The 20,172-nt window shown below is 36.6% G+C and overlaps 1 protein-coding gene across 1 annotated transcript in view; it reads left to right on the forward strand.

Moving 5' to 3' along the window:
• The window catches only part of ANGPT1 (angiopoietin 1), a 240,486-nt gene that overhangs the window by 126,750 nt on the left and 93,564 nt on the right, over positions 1-20,172 (forward strand). The window contains exon 2 of the mRNA XM_080801088.1: positions 18,447-18,602. Coding sequence (XP_080657214.1) covers positions 18,447-18,602 — 156 coding nt within the window. The remainder of the gene's footprint in view (positions 1-18,446; positions 18,603-20,172) is intronic.

The raw sequence follows: 20,172 nt of genomic DNA on the forward strand, positions 1-20,172 counted from the left end.
CTGGGTGGTTCTGGCCCTGGGTTCCTTGTGAGGGTACAGTCAAGCTATTGGCTGGGCCCACAGTTTCTAAATACCTGACTGCAGCTAGAGAATCTATTCCAAGGTCATTCATTTGGCTGTTAGTCAAAGTCTTCAGGGCCTCACCATGTGGCCCTTTGCATGAGACTGCTTATATCTATGGCTTCCCCCAGAGTGGTGAGAGAGAGAAAGTAAGAGAAGCTGTGGTGTCTTTTATCGAAGTGACACATCTCTTCTGCTATATTCTTTTGGGAACACAGACAACTCCAGTAGAATGCAGGACAGGGACTGTGCAAGGATATGAATACCAGAAGGAGGGAATCATTGGACCATCTTAGAAGCTGATTACCACGCTAAAGTGCCTTTAAATTCTGTAACCAGCTAGAATTCATCCTACTGGAGTGTCTAAATATAGCCATACACAGTAAGCTCTGCAATTGGTCACTTATAATAATAACAGCGAGATTTGTTGAAAAAAAAAAAAGGAACCCTTGTTCTAAGAAAATCTGTATTGAGTGTATAGTAGATATGTGCAATGATCTTAAAAACAAAACGGAACATACATTAGGTTCTGCTATTTTTTTTTTTTTACTGTACAGAAACAGCTTTTTGTGCCAATCTAGTCAGAATTCTTTGGCTTTTTGGTAGTATAAGAAGTACAATTCTGAGTATGATTTGGAAAGAATTGACTGGTAGTCCCTGCTCTTCCATTTCTTGGCTGTACAACCAGAGCCAAGTTCTCATTTCAGATGCCTTGTCTATGAAATAGCTATGACAACATTCATCTCTGATGGTTGCTTTGAGGTCTAAATGCTATGATGTGAGCAAACTACTCAGCACATTGCCTCATACACAGTGAGAATATAATAAATAGTAGTTATGAATATCAGCTATAACCCAGTGTTTTTAAATTGAACATCATGATTCAGGTTGTGAACCAAAAACTTGGTTCGAATCAAATCTTCCTGTAGAAATGAAGTAAAGTATCCAAGTCTCAGAGGGTCAGTGTCCTGGATCCATGAAACTTTTGTTTCTTATTTGAGTGCACATGCAAGCTGTGTGTGTGTGTGTGTGTGTGTGTGTGTATACTGTATTTGTTTCTTGTCCAGATTAAAAACTATTCCCCTTACTAGGGGTTACAGTAAGAAAAAAAAAAAAGAAAGAAAGAAAAGAAAGAAAGAAAGAAAGAAAGAAAGAAAGAAAGAAAGAAAGAAAGAAAACAAACAAAAAAACAGAGAGAGAGAGAGAGAGAAAATGGCATTACTCTAACCTGACGTTTTGTTTTCACCTGAGGAGAACTAATCTTATTCTGTTCTTGTGATTGTCTCTCTCTAAATGTCTTGGAAACTGGAGTATTTTAATACCTTTTTGTGAGAGAGTCTCTTCCTGTCTGGAATCCCATTTAAAGGGATGAAATCCCAAAGTGCACAGTGCCATGACCTTCCCGTGTTATATCATTAGACACGCCCTAGGCAAGGACAAGGCTCAGTGCTTCATGCCCAGTAGCACAGTGGTTTTCAGATGCATTAATGGTAAGTGACACAGGGAACTCAGAAATCCCAGTGGACTGACTTGCCTGGAATCTTTTATATAGCAAGCATCCATAAGGACCTTTTTAGTTGCGTGATTAAATAAAGAAGTGCTTTTTGAAATTCTAAACATTAATCTATCTAACAAGGTACTGCTTCTCATGGAGAAAAGAACCATTGACACTGTCAAATATGTCAAATGTCCAGTAGTGAAACATACAAATAAATTTCTTTTTGTTGCTTTAATGGCATATTTTCTTTGCCTTAAATTTTTATTGAGAGTTATCATCAGTGACTTGAAATTCTTCATCTTCAGTTTATCAGTCAATTTATCAGAAAACAAAACAGTATTGTTACTTTCCAGGTTCCTGTTATCCTAAGTAGTGTGATGAATACTTTTATAATGTGAATAATTTCATACTTTTTCTGCTTTTAAGTCAGATGTTCAGCAAGTTACTGTGACTATAATGTTTAAAATGTTAAAGAAAAAAAGCTGTCTCTTTTTTTCTCCCCTTTTACAATCTTCCTTCAATCCCACCCCCCCCCTTTCCCACCACATACAGATTTTTATGAAGGACATCTGGGAACTTAATTCACTGTATTCTTTCACTTTATTCATTGTTGGCCTAGCAATTCAGAGTCTAATCATCATCAAAATCATAATTATAGATATTTCTGGGTTATAATGGCTCAAGGAGAAAGTTTCTTCTGAAGGTTTGCAACAACTAGCGTGTGTTGTATAGGAGGTTACTCTACACCCTGTGGCTATAAAGTATGGAAGAATTAGTGAATATATATAATAAATGGCTTTCTGACATTACATTAAAATACAATAAAATACTCTTATTTGTTCCCAGACATTTTGGCCACCATATAGTACATAGGTTCCTGAGAGTATAAAACAGGAAAGATACTTCACAGTTCTTTAAGAATGAAAATTGGCAAAAATCGAACATTAGGGAGGCAGTAGTATCAGGAATCAACAAGTTGATGTTGTAAATCCTTTATCTTTATATGGCTATTGTTTACAAAACATTTTCATTTTAACTTTACAAAATTGCTTTGACATAAGTAACATTACCTTCACTTTACAGATGGGGAAACCAAGGCTTAGAATAGTTAAGTGATTTCTTCATAGTCACAAAGTAAGAGGAAGCTAGGCTTTTAAGAATGAATCTCTTGTGATTTTTCTTTAGTCCTTAAACAATTCTGTGATGTCAGTATATTATTATTCCCATTTTCTTGATCCAGAAGCTGAAGCACAGAGAAGGAAGGCAACTTGCTCAAAATCGTACAGCTAGTCACTGGTGAGCCCTGAGCTGTAAAAGTCCATCCAACGCTTTCTCTTTTTTCACATTTCTCTGCTGCTTTTCATATGCTGCTTTTCATATGGCTGTAAATCTGCATTTGGTAAAAGAAAAAATATGATGGCTAATTTTAACTATTAATTTTCTTCTTCTTGAATATGTATGACAACAGAGAATTCACACTTCTTTTAATAGATTTCCAAACTGCTTCTCCCAACCTGGCTCCAGATCAAAATACAAGTAACTGTCATTTGCATAGCATCTTGTAGATGGCCAAATGTTTTCACACACTTCATTTGATTGTTACAACAAACCTATGAGATACTTAGGATAGGTAGTATTAGGGTGATTTTTACTGATTGGGTAAGTAAAAGACTATAAAGCTTAGATGGCTGGTAAAGTGAAAAAAAAAAAAAATCCCTTAATCTCCTAATGACACATTCTGGGAGCCCTCTGCAGTGCTACTCTAAAGACAGCCCAGCATCCTGCAAGATTCTGCCCACCTATGGCTTCACCAAGATCTTTCTCCCACTTTGAAAGGAATCAAGTGGACCATAGCAAGTCTTCGCATTTGCACTAAGAGGTTCTTACAACTGGGCTGATGGGATGGAGTATGGTAGCACAATCGTCAACTCTAGGTTCAGGCAAGGTGGGTGAGAATTCTGGCTCTGCACTGAGCTCTATTTAAATGCATTTTGAGGAAAATTATCTGTCCTCTTTAACTCTCCATTTTTTACAATGAAAAAGTTGTAAGAAAGCAAATGTGTGATTTCCTGATACGGTGGTGACTTTCCAACAAACTCACCTGACTTCTTAAATGTAACGTATCTCATGCTCTGGCATGAGAATCCTTGGCTTTAAGAAGTCAAGAATGTAAAAGCTGCAGGTGAAATCCTAGGATATATAAAGTTTGGGCTTCCTGGTTTCCTAAAAATAATAATGTTGATATAATTTTAAGTAAAAAAGGTCATGATGAAATTGAATGCTAAAAGCAACCAGCCCTGAGTGGGAATGCATATCAGGACAGACAAGAAGCTGAGAAGTATGTGCTTTCTCCAAGTTATGTTTGTGCTCAGTCATGTTGAGTTACTGAGAGGATATACCAAACTCTTTAGTCCTTCTCTATGAGTGTATGGAACAAAATTGTCATGGATTTCATAAACTTGGGGTATCTCCTTCATAATCTTTCGCAAGCTCTTTCTATTCTAACAGTTACCACATTATAATGATGTTGTCTATTAATATACTTGGCTTTCTCACTAAGACAGGGACTAGGCAAGAACTGTATCTTTTGCATCTTTTTAGCTCCATGGCACAAATTATGCTCATCCCATATAAGAAAATATATGTGTATATATTATATAAACAATCATAATTACACTCTCACATCTGTGTGTGTACCTGTATGTCTTTGTCATTATCTGATCTACCATTCTGTAATCTTACACTGACTTGATAAAACATGGAATTTTCAAGGGGAAAAAATTACAGTCTATTATTTTATCACATATATGTGTATGTATATGTATATATAGATATGTGTGTATGTATTCATGTATTCTAATTCAGTATTCTATATAAATATATATATCTGCAAAACTTTTGTAAGTATATTTAGCTGTAAGTACAACTTTTGACAACCTAAATTTTTTGAGCAAAAATTTTATCAGTTTAGCAGTTTCAATTTAGATATAGCTCAGTGTGTTTTAACCTAGAGAACACTTACTTAGTAACCTAGAAAACCCTTATTTCAAAAAGAAAAAAAAATGTTCGTTTGAAGATTATTGATAAAATGTTGTTGGTAAGCTTTTTTAACATCATAATGTTAGAGTACACTCCATGAGAATAAGTTTTCAAAGTGTGTATACAAACATTAGAATAAGGATTCACTTGACATTTATGTTGGTTTGAAAGGATGATGGTGTAATGAATAGGAGAACAAGAATAATACTAATCCATATACCATATGATGATGGTATCTCTGTTTTGGTTGAGTCAATGAAAGAAAATACTTTTCAGCAAGGATAATTAATGAGGCTGTAAATAACATATCATCATGAGCTAAGGAAAGAATAAGTCACCTTGTCATATAAAATAATTACTTTATGCTCAGTTTAGGAAGGCCTCAATGGGCCCACTACATATTGACTCAATCATTCTGTTGATATTCCTAAGCATGATAGTGGTGAAAGTGATTTTTCATTCATTTTAAAAAGGGAGAACAAGTGAATGCAGAGTTTTTGTGTAGTTGGTTTTTGTTTGTTTTTAACCTTTGCAAGGTGATAGGCAAATGTTAGGTGCCTTCTTCCCTCTTCCCCCCCAAACTGGTGGCAATGCCTTTGGGATCAAGACAGCTTACATTAATAGCTAAAAGGGCCAGGAGTTTTACCCATCTTGGCTGAAGGCTTGAAACTGTACTTGAAATGATGGGTTAGCCAAACAAAATATTTCAGCTAGACAGATTTGGGCAGGAAATGGCCCTTTGGGAGCCTTGCACTAACAAGATGCTGAGGCAGACTTTAGTGGAAGGAGAGTGGACCTGCGAATCAGATAGACCAAAGTTTTAATACCAGCTGTAGCACTTGGGCTCTGTGACCCTGATCACATTATTTAATTTCTCAGCACTTCTCCCATTTTATGGGTATGAAATGGTAACAATATCTATTCCAAAGGACAGCTGTGAGGAATTTAAGGAAAGTATGTAAAGACCTTGGCTCATTGGCTGACACATAGGAAGCCTCAGTAGATAATGGCTATTATTAGAGGCTTTCCACCGAACTTTCCCCATCAGAAGAGACTCTTTGAGGCTGTTTCTGCTCTTTGTTTTCTCGGGTTTATTAGTTTTCTTTGGTTCTCATAAAGGCAGGCATAAAGGACAGGACTAGAGGAGATAAACCAGTGGAACCAAAGGGGCATGCCTGTGGATCATAGTCTGTTTTCCAGGTTTGCTCTGACCACACCACTACTAAATTGCCAGGTGTTTAGAAGTTTCCCACAGACTGAATGCATTCTAAGCACATTTTTGTCTTTCTCTTCTTCTTTTGTTGTTGTTTTTTTCCTGAATATAAAATTAAATTCTCATTCTTTTTAAAGAAAGTGGAAAATATCAGCTATTTCAAGAAGAAAATAAAATTCACCTGTATTTCCATCAGCCATAGATAGGCACTGTTCACAATTCAGTGTTTCTTTTCTTTTTCCAGTGCATACAAATGTGTTTGAATATGTTTATCATAATTGAGAACGCATTAAATAAATATATCATTTTGTATACTGCTTACTATGTTGAGCAGAAAGGTTTTTGTATTGTTTTGTTTTGTTTTTAAGGCATGAAAAGCTGGTTCTTTTTAGTCACTTTGTGCCGTAAAGTCTAGACTATACAGTCTCTACAATGGAAGCCTGCCTAGAAAGTTGGGAGGGCTGCCCTTATGATTGTGGTCATGGTTATTTTAAAATTTTAACGTAGTAATTTATGTTTGAAAAGACTATAGAATTAATTTTTAGTTCTGGTAACTTGTTTTCTTGTTTCTCTTTCTTTCTCAACCCCCTAATTACTCTCTCTGGGAAATAACTATTTACTAAAGATAAAAATTATTTGTACGGATTCTTGAAATATATTCTATAAATGGGACAAGATTCATCACACAGCTTTCCTTCCACCCCTTAGAGAAGAAGTCCTAGGGGTTTACTGAGATGTTGAGAAACAATTTGCCCCTTCTTCGAACTCAGGGTAATGGGTCTAAATAGTTTGTACTCCTGTCTTCAGAGTAAGTCAGGCCTTGGGGTACAAGACTATTTTTATTATCAGTTAAAATTATGAAACCTTATTCAGTCCCATAATTCATAATAAAACTATACTGCTAATATACATCTCAGTCTCAAAAACCTAATGTTGATTAAAAAATGAAAGAGTTGAAGGAGCCATACAATAAGGTAACATTTTTGTAAATCTTGAAAATATACTAAATGGTATGGCTTATTATTTTGTGTATGTACCTATGTAGTATAAATCATTATCAATTTCAGGATAATGGCTAATTCTTGTGTGTATGTAGAAGGGGTGCTTAGTTCATCTATGCAACATTTTATTTCTTACTAAAAAAAGAATTCAAAGCAAAGGTCAAAATGTGATATCTGCTAAATCTTAATGGGAGCTTCATGATGTCTAAAATTTATAAGATTCCAAGATTTTAGAATTTATCATAAATCAGATCACCCTTTCTTCAGTTAGTGAAAAATAGAAGGTTTTGAGTGATCATTCCTTGTTGGGGATGGGGATGAAATCAGGAAGAAAACTGTGAGGTGATCTACAGCTCTCCAAACTAGATTAGTCGGTCATTAAAAAGGCCTTTTACACGAGGCACCTGGGTGGCTCAGTGGGTTAAGCCTCTGCCTTTGGCCCAGGTCATGATCTCAGGGTCCTGGGATTAAACCCCGCAATGGGCTCTCTGCCAGGTGGGGAGCCTGCTTCCCCCTCTCCCTCTGCCTGCCTCTCTGCCTACTTGTGATCTCTCTCTCTCTCTCTCAAAAAAGGGCCTTTTACAAAATTCCTCTGGCAGTACATGTGGTAATGAGAGCAGGTATTTTAACAGTTACTTATGCTTCATTTCATTCTCATGGTGTGCAGTTAATTCTAAGAGGGACTAATTCACTGTAATGGTAAGTTGGGCTCCCTTCCAATAGCACTGGATATGTAACAAGCATCGCCAAGGCACCAACGTGGTCTTTGTGAAAGAAGAAACAATGCCGAGTGTCTGTAGTCCTTTGATGAAAATGAAGAAAAAGCAGGATTTCATATCACTTATAAAATATTAACAATCAGTGTCCCTTTCTTAGACTTTGAATAACTGTCTTCATCCTCATAATCTTTCTAGTTCTTGGACCAAGGGTAATTTAAATAAGAACTACTCAACAAATATTATTCAGGAAAAGTTAGACCTCACATAATACTTTGGAATGTTTATTATGCAATGACGCTGACAGCTTTATGCCTGTACAAACTTACTGCATGTCCCATTGAGTAATCCCACATTGTAGGAGAAAACACCCATACACATGCACATGCATGCACATGCACACACACACATATATAATTTAAGAAGAGAAGGAAGATGACTAGATCACTTTTATTTCAAGGGAAGAAGTAGAATGTATAGCCTAAAAAGTCAGAATGTTGAACAGGTTAGATTTTAAGTGCTAATACCTTGCAATTTCATATGAAATACCACAGTAAAATGATAGCAGTTTTCTACCTCGTAGTGGGTATTCCAGAAAAATCTATGAATCTCTTAATTATTTAGGCTTTTAAACTTATGTTTAAACTCATCTGCTAAGTATTTAAATTGCATGATCTGGCTTACAGTGTTTTAATGCAGGAGTTTTTCCTTAAAGATGAATATCATAAGTTGCTTGTTTGCATCACTGTCATTTGTCATAGGAGAAAAGAACAGAGTTTGCTGAAGATGTTTCTTAGAATTATCCTGTAAAGAGTCTCTTATATCTATCAACCCCCAACAGTTTACTGTCTGCTGGGGTGCTCACTAGTTCAAATGTCAAAGCTTTCTTTTTTAAGTGAATCAGAATGTATTTTATGTAGCATGCAAGGGGATAAATGTTATTCCAGATAAACTAGAAACTAAAACAAAAGAAAACTACAACAACAACAAAAACACTCAATTAAAGGGAGATAAATGTTTACAATTTTCTGTTTCAAACAGTATCTTCTTTATTTTGTAAATTATCACTTTTGATTGATATAAAAACAATGTGTACAAAGTTTCTTTGTGGTTCATCCATTTTCTTTATCATCTAAGTGTAAATTCAGAATTTAGGAAAAAAGTTTCTCGAATGTTAGACAGTATACTGTAGCTGTCCATGACTATTAAACAGGTATTATCTATAGTGATTAAATTTGACATGAAATATAACTCATCCACAGGAAAGTAATGCATTGGTGATTTTAAATGGGACATTAATGAAATTAACTACAGTGAAATGAGCAGAACCTCGAGATATGAATGAAGAACCTGACACACATATGTTGGGAGTAGGGGCATATATGTGTATGAGAGCATATGTGTACAAGTAAATATACACACATATACATACATGTACTTATATGTGTTATTAAAGGGGTGAATTTATGCTTAGTATATTTGAAGATATGGTAAAGTATGAAGAAATTATCTGCCTGAGCCTACTAAATGAATTTCATATTAAAATCTGAAGGTATGCTTTTGCTCTGTGTGGGGCCACAAAGGCATGACCTTGATTCCGACCAGGAAATTCTTCATTTCCTGAATAGCATATTCCAGGAGGTGGTCAGGACCATCATCTTGCCTAACCAAGCATAGTTCCTCGCATGTTGTCATAGTCCTGGCTACCTGTTTATCCTCCATCCTCCAGGTTTTTCAGGCCCCATTTTTGTGTGTTAAGGCAGACATAAGAAATGTATGCCCCCTTTGCCGTACTCATTTAGTACTGACTCTAGGAAGACCTCCTTGATTCCTGCATTTAGAGGTTTCATTTATACCTTCAACCTCCCCCACCAGACAGGCAGGTGTGCAAACATTTGTATCTTCATTCTAGCACTTGTAATATACTTGTATTATAGATAGTCTTAATAATCAGAATCAAGTTTTACTCATTCTTTTGCTTTCATTGTATAGCTCAGTAATTAAAACATGGTTAGTTTTCATTGTGTTTGCTGGATTTAACTTAATTTAAATAATTACCTATAACTAGATGATTGAAAAAAGTAGAAAGGTACAGTTAAGACAAAGTGGGGTCATATGGTCCAGTAAGTGAGAATATATGCCTTCAGAACTATCTACTTTTGCATCTTTACTTTGATCCCATCGACATTCAGAAAGGCATCATCAGTAATTGGTTATGTGATATTTTATACTTTCAGAAACAAATGTAAGCTCACAATTGCAGTCTGTTAGTATTTTCATATACCAGTTCATTGATTCATGTATTATTTGAATTTATTTAAATATGAAGAGTGGGATGCCCAGATGGCTCAGTTTGTTAAGTGTCTGTGTCTGCCTTTGGCTCAGGTCATGATCTCAAGGTCCTGGGATCGAGCCCCATATCAGACTCTCGGCTCAGCATGGAGTCTGCTTCTCCCTCTCCCTCTGTGAGCTCACTCTCTCATCTTGCTCAAATAAATAAAATCTTTAAAAAATAAAATAAGATAAAATAAATTTACAAGAGGCACCTGGCTGGCTCAGGTAGTAGAGTACGCAGGTCTTGATTTTAGGGCAGTGAGTTCAAGCTCAATGTTGGGTATAGAACTTACCTAAAAAAAAAAAAAAAAAAAAAAAAAAAAAAAATTTATTTTATTTACTTCAGGCCAGGTATTAAGTGATACCAGGAAGAATAGTTGTTTCCCTTCAAGGAGCTTGTGGTGTACTGAAAACAATGGTGTTATGAAAAAAAAAGAGGCATAGGATGCTCTAGAAGTACAAAGGAAGAGGGCATGTGGGTGACTCAGTCAGTTAAGCTTTTGACTCTTGATTTTGGCTCAGGTCATGATCTTGGCGTTGCGAGATCAAGCCCCACAATGGGCTCCATGCTCAGTGGGGAGTCTTCTTGGGATTCTCTCCCTCCCGCTCCCTCTACCCCTCTGCACTTCACTGTCTCTCTCTAAAATAAATAAATGCATATTCAAAAAAGAAGAAGAAGAAAGGAAGGATATTACAGAGGAGAGTCATGAAAAGTTTCCTTAAGAAGGAAAAACTTGAACTTAGTTTTGGAAAACAGTACCTAGCCAATGAAAAGATAAATAGAAAAGAAACATTCCAATCAGAGCAAAGCCTTGTGCAAAGGCATGGAAGCATAAGAAAATAATGTGTGTTTGGAAAAATAATTCGATATGACTGGAGCATAAAGTACAAGTAGGGAAAAGGAGGCCAGATACAGATTATAAAGATTCTTCTATGCTGATTAAGGAGTCATGACTTTATCTGCAGGTGGTGGAAACCACTGAAAGTCAAATTTAAGCAATGGTGTGATGAGGACAAATTTATGTTTTAGATAGATCCTTCTGGTTATGCCATGGATGGTGGACTGGAGGATGTCTGGAGTCAGGAGAGCAGTTATAGGGCCAAAAAAAATCCAGAAGAAAAATGACAAAATCTGAGCTAAGTCAGTGCCCATGAGAATAAAGAGATGTAGTAGGGGTAAAGGGAAGTAGGGAGAGGGATGGACCTAGGCACTCTTCAGGAGACAGAAGCAACAAAGTCTGGTGCTGACTGAATGTTGAAAATGAAGGCAAAGAATAGAAAAGGTGACTCCCTGTGGCTTGGATGAATGGGTAGGTGATAGTGGTGTCATTCATAGGGAGAAAGCCAGGACATGTTGACGAAAGACAAGAAATATATTTTGGACAGAATGGTGTCTGGGAATTAAGGAAACCAGAAATTCTAGCTTGCTTTGGAAACTTGATCTAAGGCTTTTATATAGTGTTCCTGTGCAATTTTTTCCTAATTGCCTTTAAAGATATGTATTATATATGTTATAGATATAAATACATACATCCATATTTCAATTTTCTATAATAAATTAAAATCTTTCATACTCTAATACTTTAAAAGAGAATTTTTAAATCAAGTAATTTGAGAGCTTCAAGCATTAGAAGTAATCTAATCCAGACCTTCATTTCACAGGTCAAGATCTGAAACCAAAATTGTTTAAGTAACTTGCCCAAGTTTGTTGAGTATATCAGTAATAGTACCTGGATTAAAATCCAGATAACCTGACTCCTGCCTGACTGTGCTTTTTATATACCATCTCCCTTTAAAAATATGTGAAGCAGGGAAAAACATGTAAAGGGAAAAATTAAGCAGATACTTATATTTTAAAATTTCATGATTCTGAATTTTTTTGGTAATCAGGTGAGTATAAGTGAAGGCGAGTACAAAAGAGAGCTTCCAGGCTAACAGGGTATACGTTGGCTTAGGAAACATCTCATTCATTTAGGTGGAGAGAGAATGACTTTCCTGGGTCTTGACCCAACTCTGGGTTGTATTTGTGACAGACCACTTTCAGTAGCCACAAAAATGTGGTCTTAAAAGAATCAAAACCAAGAAAAATTATTGCAGGATTTGTTCATGGAGGATATTCTGGTAGGCCCTTGATAGCTTAGCTTCTCTCTGTGCCTCAGTGGGGGTATTGCTGTTAGTCTTTTGGAGGTGATATCATAAACTCCCACTCACCTTATTGTCAATAGCTGAGAGCTTCTCCCTATCACACAGAAATAATATTTACGGGAAGAAATGTAGTCAGAGGTAAACGAGTATTTACCAATGCTGTTGAAATGATTCATCTAGGGGTGCCTGGGTGGCACTGTTGTTAAGCGTCTGTATTCGGCTCGGGTCATGATCCGGGGGTCCTGGGATCAAGCCCCATATCGGGCTCTCTGCTCAGCAGGAAGCCTGCTTCTCCTTCTCCCACTACCCCTGCTTGTGTTCCCTCTCCCACTGTGTCTCTCTCTGTCAAATAAATGAATAAAATCTTAAAAAAAAAAAAAGATTCATCTATACATATCTATTTCTTGCAAGACTCAACTCTTTGTACACATCATATCTGGTACCAGACTTAGTACATAAGATATATTTATCATATATTTGCTAGGACTGAATTGACATGATGCACGGTTAATAAAGCCTGAATTAATTTTAGAGTCTGGCTCTGGTTTTTGCCACTTGTATGGCAATGCCTAGAAAGAATAAAATCAGGGGGATGCTGAGGCTCTGTGACTGAGGAACAGCTAGCTGGTGGACATCGGTGATGGGAGGGAAGTATAGAGTGCAGAAAGCAGAGTCAACACCCCAAAAACTGATGGAGCATGAATTGGTATTATCAAAAGGGGACCTCAAACCAGGAGTCCAGAGAAGTGAAGCAAACAGCAGGAAGCAAGGAATAAGGAAATGTGGGGTGGGCCAACAATACTGGCAACCATTGTTGCTGGCTCAGCTTGATGATGTAAGTCTGAATTTCCCACACACTGAGTGAACACAGCCTGACATCTGACATCAATTAGTTGTTTCACCTTGCTCTCTAGAACCTTCTGAATCTCAGTCACCACATCTATAAAATGAGATTTTGGGAGCCCATAATTTTTAATGTCTCTTCTAGCTTGCTTATTCTAATGGTTTTCTTTCTTCCATAAATAGTAAGTGCTCCTTCAGATACCAAAAGGAGAAATGGGATTCATGTCATGCATATCAGTACAGAAACTATTTCAAATGTCAGCTAAATAGATCTGTTGTCTAAAGAGACAATTTTAGTTTGCCATTTGGTAAAAGAAACAGTATACTGGGAGATCTAATAATAGAAATTCTTGCAAATAATATATTTGGTCTAAGCCATCTTTTTATAAGACCATAAACCTAGAGGTAGTTGCATTTTCAGTATTGCCTCTGATTTATGAAACAAGGATATTAGATAAAACTATCAACATTTAAGGCATTTTTTGCATTGTTTTACCTTTTTATTGCTTTCCCATATTTACCCTTTTACTTTATTTCACGGTTGTTTTGCCATAACTGAGTAGTACCATATGCACCAACATTCAATAAGAGTCCACATAATCTACAACATATTTTAAGTGAACAATGCCTTTGTCAATTTTTATAGGGCTTAAAATTTTTTTTCTTAAGAATTACATGGAGAAATTCTATTCTTTGTGCTTTAAGATATGCTATTGTTTAAGAGAGGCCTTGAAGTGAAATGATAGAGAATGCATTTCATATGCAAGACATGTCATAATATCACACAGATTTTGGTTCTCATGAACCCAAAGCAGCAAGAATCTTGAAGGCCCAGTAATAAAGCTCTCTCAAAACTGTTGTCTCATCTTGGAAAGTCATACTACTCATTGGGCAAAAGACATGGGCAAATGATTTGTGAGTGAACTGCAAATGACTGATAATCTTGACTTCTTAAAAATATTTTTTTCTACTTAATAATGCAACTTGTCACACAGTTGACTGTATATGTGCTTTCTTACATATAACATTTCCCAGGACCTTATAGCCATCAATCTGTGTGAAAATGATTAAATTTTAAAAAAATGAAAAATTATCTATCTTTAAACAAGTTTCTCATCATCTTTGCTGTAGCCTTCACTTTATGTATTTCCTGCATGAATATTATGTGCTACCAGTATTTTTCTATGACATTAGTGGTAGTGTGCTTGTGCTTGATGACTGTCTTTAGAATGGAGCACAACCTGCAGGGCCACCTAGCCTCTTTCAAAGCAACATACCAGCTCTTTCACCCACTCATGTGTGATGGTAGACAATTTACATTAACTTCCCGTTTCCTTATCAGTGAAATGAGGAAGCAGTACAGTGCCTAGACTGTTAAAAAGAAGATACTTAACCTTAGTAGAGGCTTAGTGTGTTCTTGTTGTTATTCTTTTTGTTATTATTTTAGAATAGCTTGCAAGAAATAGAATGGGTAGAAGAAAACAAATATGTTATAAATCTCATACTAAGCAAAAAAGGTAGGAATTGATGAAAGAATTTTTAATGACCCACTGCATTAAAAGTGCTAGCAAAGTGAACTTTCCACATAACTGGCCCTAGAACCTCTTACCTCCCTTCAAATTAACTTGGCATCCGGTATGGTGAAGCAGAATAAAGTAATCACTCTCCAATGATGCATGTTTTTCTTGAAGAAGTACATAAATTAGTTCTCAGTGAACTGGCTAAAAAGGAAATCATTCATTCGTTAATCAATCAACCAACCAGTCCAGTACCAGAGCAGTTCTCCCAAATCTGAAGCTAGTGGAAGGAACATCAGAAGGTAGAGTTGAGTCCTTTCTTTCATCTCTATTAAGTCACCTGAGTCCTCTGAGTACCATCTCTTAAATCAGAAAATAGAGCCAATACTCCCCATGTAGGGTTGGCGTATGAATCCAGTCAATGTGTATGAAAGCTTTTTAAACACTAAATCACTTTAGAAATTTAACATTATTTCTTTGCTTTAAACATCATTAATTGTTCATTATCTCATTTCAAATGGCATCCTACCTTCTCTTGCTGGTCTTTTGGCCAGTACTTTATCTAGAGTCAGACACTGAGAGTGGCAGAACAGTCAAATTATTTGATGCTTCCAGTTGGGAATCTCCTGCTTTATAATCTCTCAGGTCTGCATCTTAGATGTTTCTATTAAAACTTGAAGTAGCCATCATATTTTGAAAACATATTTTTAAAACCAGTAGGGAATATATGAGGACAATTGAATTTGTTACAAATTTTTCCTGAACCTGGCTGATAGGACACATCAAGATGTATTTCACAGTTCTACATCTACAGAGGAATGTTTAGAGATAAGATGAAAGTAGCCCTCCTTATTAATCACACATTATATATTGACTTCTGCCTCCCTCCTCAGCCTTTAAATCAACTACATCTGGTTTTTGCTCCTTAACTGTGCCATTATCTTTTGCATTAAAAGGCAGTTACTTCTAGAGAGAGCAGCTCCACTTGATTAAAAAATAATTGACTAGAGTTATATACATGTTACTAATCATGACAGCCCAAATAAGAATTTTAGTATAGGTTGGAGACCTACTATATTTCTACAACAGGGTTAGCAGAATTGGGAGGATATTTGTGATGAATGCCTATGTAAAGCAGTTATGGTGCTTTGCTGGTGTTAACTTTTACAGTTAAGAAAAGCCATAATAATACAGAATAAATAGATAGGAGTGGACAAAGATAGGATCACAAAGCAGCTGAGCCTTGATGTAGTAACTCTATGCCAGAAGGTGTCCTCCTTTATGGAGACTGAAATGATTATATTATACCCAGAGCAAATTAAGCTCTAGGAAATAACTCCCAGTAACCAACTGCATAAGAAATTGATGTATAGGGGTGCCTGGCTGGTTCAGTTGGTCAAGCATGCATCTCTTGATTTTTGGGTTATGAGTTCAAGCCCCACATTGGGTATAGAGCCTACTTTTAAAGAAAAATGATGTCTAAATATCAAGCAGATCTGTATTGGAGCTCACTGATTAGTGAATTCTCTCTCACTAGACAAATCTACATGGGAAACCAGGTTGTTATTTGAACTTTCTTGGTAAGCAGTGAATGTGACATTGAATAAATTTGGTGGTCTAAATCAATGCTACTCAATGAAATTGTTGTCACTTTGCAAACAAGGTAAGAAGTTTTCTCCAGAATGTAAATTAAAGCATTAGAGCATCACTTTCTTCATTGACAGAGTCTTGCTACTACACACACACACACACACACACACACACACACACACACACACATATTTGTAGTAGTGCTTAGTGACATAGGTAATTTGCATTTTAGCACAGTTTCTTCATTTCATGACAGATTGTTGACAAACAGGTCTCATATAGACAGTTATTCTGTGGACCACACTTTGAGAAGCACTGGTCTTTGCCTAAATCAGAATTGTATTGGGAAGCTTTTAAAAATATAGTTGTCCAGTATATACCCTTGAAAATTCCAATTCAGAGTTCTAGCGTGTTGCACATTCATCTGCATTTTTAAAATGCTTCTCATGTGGCTTTGATAAATATACAAGGTTGAGGTGCTAAATAGTAAAATCACAGAGTAATTTAATAGTGCTAAATTGAATAGGTTAGGGATTGAGAATGTGGGTTCTGGCATTGGGGGTACTAACTGTTTCTCTTGGGCAAATTGCTGTGGATTTTCTAGGCCTCAATAGTCTCACTTATAAAGCAGCTATAGCAATACCCACCACATAAACTTGTAAAGGTTAAGTACTGTTATAAAAAGAAAGCACTTAGTTCAGTGCCAACAACACAGACAATTAATGAGTGTCAGCTGTATACATTGGGTATCACCTCCATGATGGAGATTCTCCTCCCACTTTTAAGAATATACCCATTCATAACTCCCCGCTCAAAAGTCAAAGGATGTTAAGAGAGAAGGGGAAATATGATGCAGAATCCAAAACGACAGATGTCTGATGCTCTGACCTACCCTCCTTTCCATTACCTTTCTATTGTTTTTTAAATGTTTTGTCAAGATAATTTCTAGATATTTATTCTAACCTGTGTTGTATTTGTTTTATAACAGATGTTTGTAGGTTGATTTTTTCCCCTCTACTTCTAATTTCAGAATAAAGAATGAAGGGGAGTTACTTGATATTACCAAGGACATAATCAGAATTTATTAATAACAATATGAGTTTGATCTAATCTTTCATTTTCTTTGACTTGGGGCAGATTTATGTTTGATAAATAGAAATAAGCAAGAGATGGTGTTAGAAAGTGAGCTGCCAAGGTTTCACAAAGGGGAATTTAGCTTTAGACTGTATTTATTACATGACAATAATGTTACTATGGATTATAAAATAGTGGATGTATTATGGTCCACTAAATCAGTAAAACTCACGTAGCTGTTAATGATTTGGAACCCAGTTTGTGGAGCACAACTTGGCAGAGCTATCAAGTGGTTGAGAGTGTTGGTATGAAAGTTAAGGACTTTAGTACTCAAATCCAAGTCTGGCTGTTTTTGTGGTGTGTGGCCTTGGACCTGACTTCTCTGGGATGCAGTTTCCCCATATGTGTAATTGGGTAATAAAATGTAGTCACCACAGAGTGGTGGGGGAGAATTAAGTGCACCAGCAGGGAGGTGTGGGCTTCTTCTGTATTTTTCAAACAGTGCTTATGCTCGGCTTTATTCTCTGCAGTGCCTAGCACCCTCCCTTCCACTAAGTCACTTAATAATTCTACCTGGCCCCCATGGTACAATTTATTTTACAACCATAGTATTCTCCAAGATGGCACCATAGAGGACGAAATGTTACCCAAAGCGGGGAGGGCAAATGCTGCTTTATGGGTTATACATTCATTGCCTTTTTATTTTATTTTATTTTTTAAAATAAATCAAAGGAGCACTGAGAATGTTTTCCCTGCCTCTGCAGCTCATTCCGTATACTGTTGTCTGAACTTTACTGTTCCCTTAAAAACTTGTGTTTGGGGCATCTGCCTTCCTCCCACTACTTGTGTAATTCTCTAACCCAGTATGCTCTTTTACTTTTCATTACAGAAATGAAAGCAGGAGGCTGAATTTTTCTCAGAGATGAGTGGGCAATATGGTATAATGAAAAGACCAGAGAACCAAGATATAGATTTAAACGATGGTGCGAACACTGCTGCATTCTTGCTGGGTGACCCGTGGGCTCATCCTTGACCTTTGTCTGATTCTGTTTCCTCAACTACAAATAAAAACAAACAAACAAACAAAAAACCCATGAAAAACAATGAGGCCATCAGTGCCTAACTCACATCTTTGTTGTGAGGGTTGAAGGAGTTGTAGAAAATAAGAAAGCACTACCCAAGTACAAATATTTGTTACGATTGTGATGATTATATATATGCATCAGTATATTAGGAGTTTGCTAGCAACTGGGTTCCTGTGTGCTCTGCTCCCATTTCCCCGGGCTCCCAGAAATTCAGAGGATCCCTGCCAGATGGCTGATTTGCCAGCTGTGTCTTGTTTTGTCATTGTAAATAGTCCATGCTCCAAGAGACTTTGCTTATGATGTAGTATGTTTTGTCCTTTATCTCCTGCAGATTGAGAACTACATTGTGGAAAATATGAAGTCGGAGATGGCCCAGATACAGCAGAATGCAGTTCAGAACCACACGGCCACCATGCTCGAGATAGGAACCAGCCTCCTCTCTCAAACCGCAGAGCAGACCAGAAAGCTGACAGATGTTGAGACCCAGGTACACCCCTGGGCCAGAGTCGACAAACTCTTCACTGAGAAGATTTTTTTCCCCTTTAGCTTACTCCATAAACACAGAACACATTTCACCACTGAAATTGGGGAAACATATACATTTTTGTTTATTGGTAATAACAACAATGACTGCCTGACGTGCTATGCATGTTTCTTTTGATTTAACAAGGGTTGGTGTATTTAGCTTTGCATGTGTTTGCAAAAACAGGACTGGCAAAGGGCTTAATCAGCATTGAAATTCAAATAAACACTGCAGCTACCAACTGTGATATGATATGTGTCAAACAGAATAGCCATTTGGGTCAAATTGATGCCTTTGATGTGCATTTCTGACCTGTCCTGCTTCGTCTCTGGTAATGCACCAGCCACAAGGGCACCTGCAGAGGTTTGGTGCAGTCAGTAGACAGGCAGGAAAACCAAGTGAGCTGATCAGCAATGTGTAGATTTTTTCATTTAGCATGATTTTATAATGAGAAGTCAATTACAACTCTCCACATAATATCTGTATCATCCTACCATGGACAATGACATACTTTTTTTTTATGTACAATCATACTTATTTTAGTACAAATCAGTAAAATGCCCATTAATCATCAGTCACAAACCCACTATTACAGTTGAGTGAAAATATTTTTGATGATTTGAAGATGATCTCTTGGTCTCCTTTTCACCATGGAAATGGTTATCCCATTTACCATTCTGAAACCCAGAGGATGAATCTATCTCAAGGTAATTGATTTCTGGAAACAAAGCTGAAATATATTTTAAAAAATAAACTGAGGCTTATCGAAACTTTCAAGAATTTATTTGGGTGCGCATCAACTCAAGTTGAGCAGTGCTTAGCTGAACGTGGTCAGGAATAGTCTATTGTGGGAGCTAAGGGAAAGGTTTGAACAGAGGAGATGCAGAAGCAAAGCAAGGAAATTATTTGATTGACGGTAGCCTCAGCAGTTGCCTTATTTGGGGGAGCCTTGTTGGCTGTAATTGATTGTTCCTAACTTTCATTTTCTGGGATTGAAGTGCACTGACTCTGGCTGAGGCTTTGATTTACTTCTACAGGTTACCAAGGCATCAGAGCCATCTCAGTTTAAGGGCCTCCTTGTTTAAATATTTTAGCAATATAAATTCAAAAACAAGATGCAACCTTATTTCTGTTTTATTTCACTTCTGTTAATGGCATCATAAGTCATACAATGATATTTAAAGATAAAGAACAATGACAGTTAATATGGACAGAGAATTATATATTACACAGACAACTTTCCCATATACAAATGATTTTTAATAAAACCATTTAAAGCAGACAGAGGTCAGAAAAGTTTGAGCAGTTTTCCCATATTGATACAGCTAGTCAATTGAACCTGGCACTCAAATGGAGGCATTCTCATTTCTTTCCTTTTCTATCTCTCTTGATTAGCAATGCTAATAATTAAAATAAATAAGAACTTAAATGAGGATTACACTGGAGCAGTAAATCATATGGCTTTGGCAAATATTTTTTGCTGCACACCATCATCAATAACCACAGGCGATGGGGAAGGACAGACTACATATTA

Source organism: Martes martes (genome assembly GCF_963455335.1).
Source record: "Martes martes genome assembly, chromosome: 4".
Classification (NCBI taxonomy): Eukaryota; Metazoa; Chordata; class Mammalia; order Carnivora; family Mustelidae; genus Martes; species Martes martes.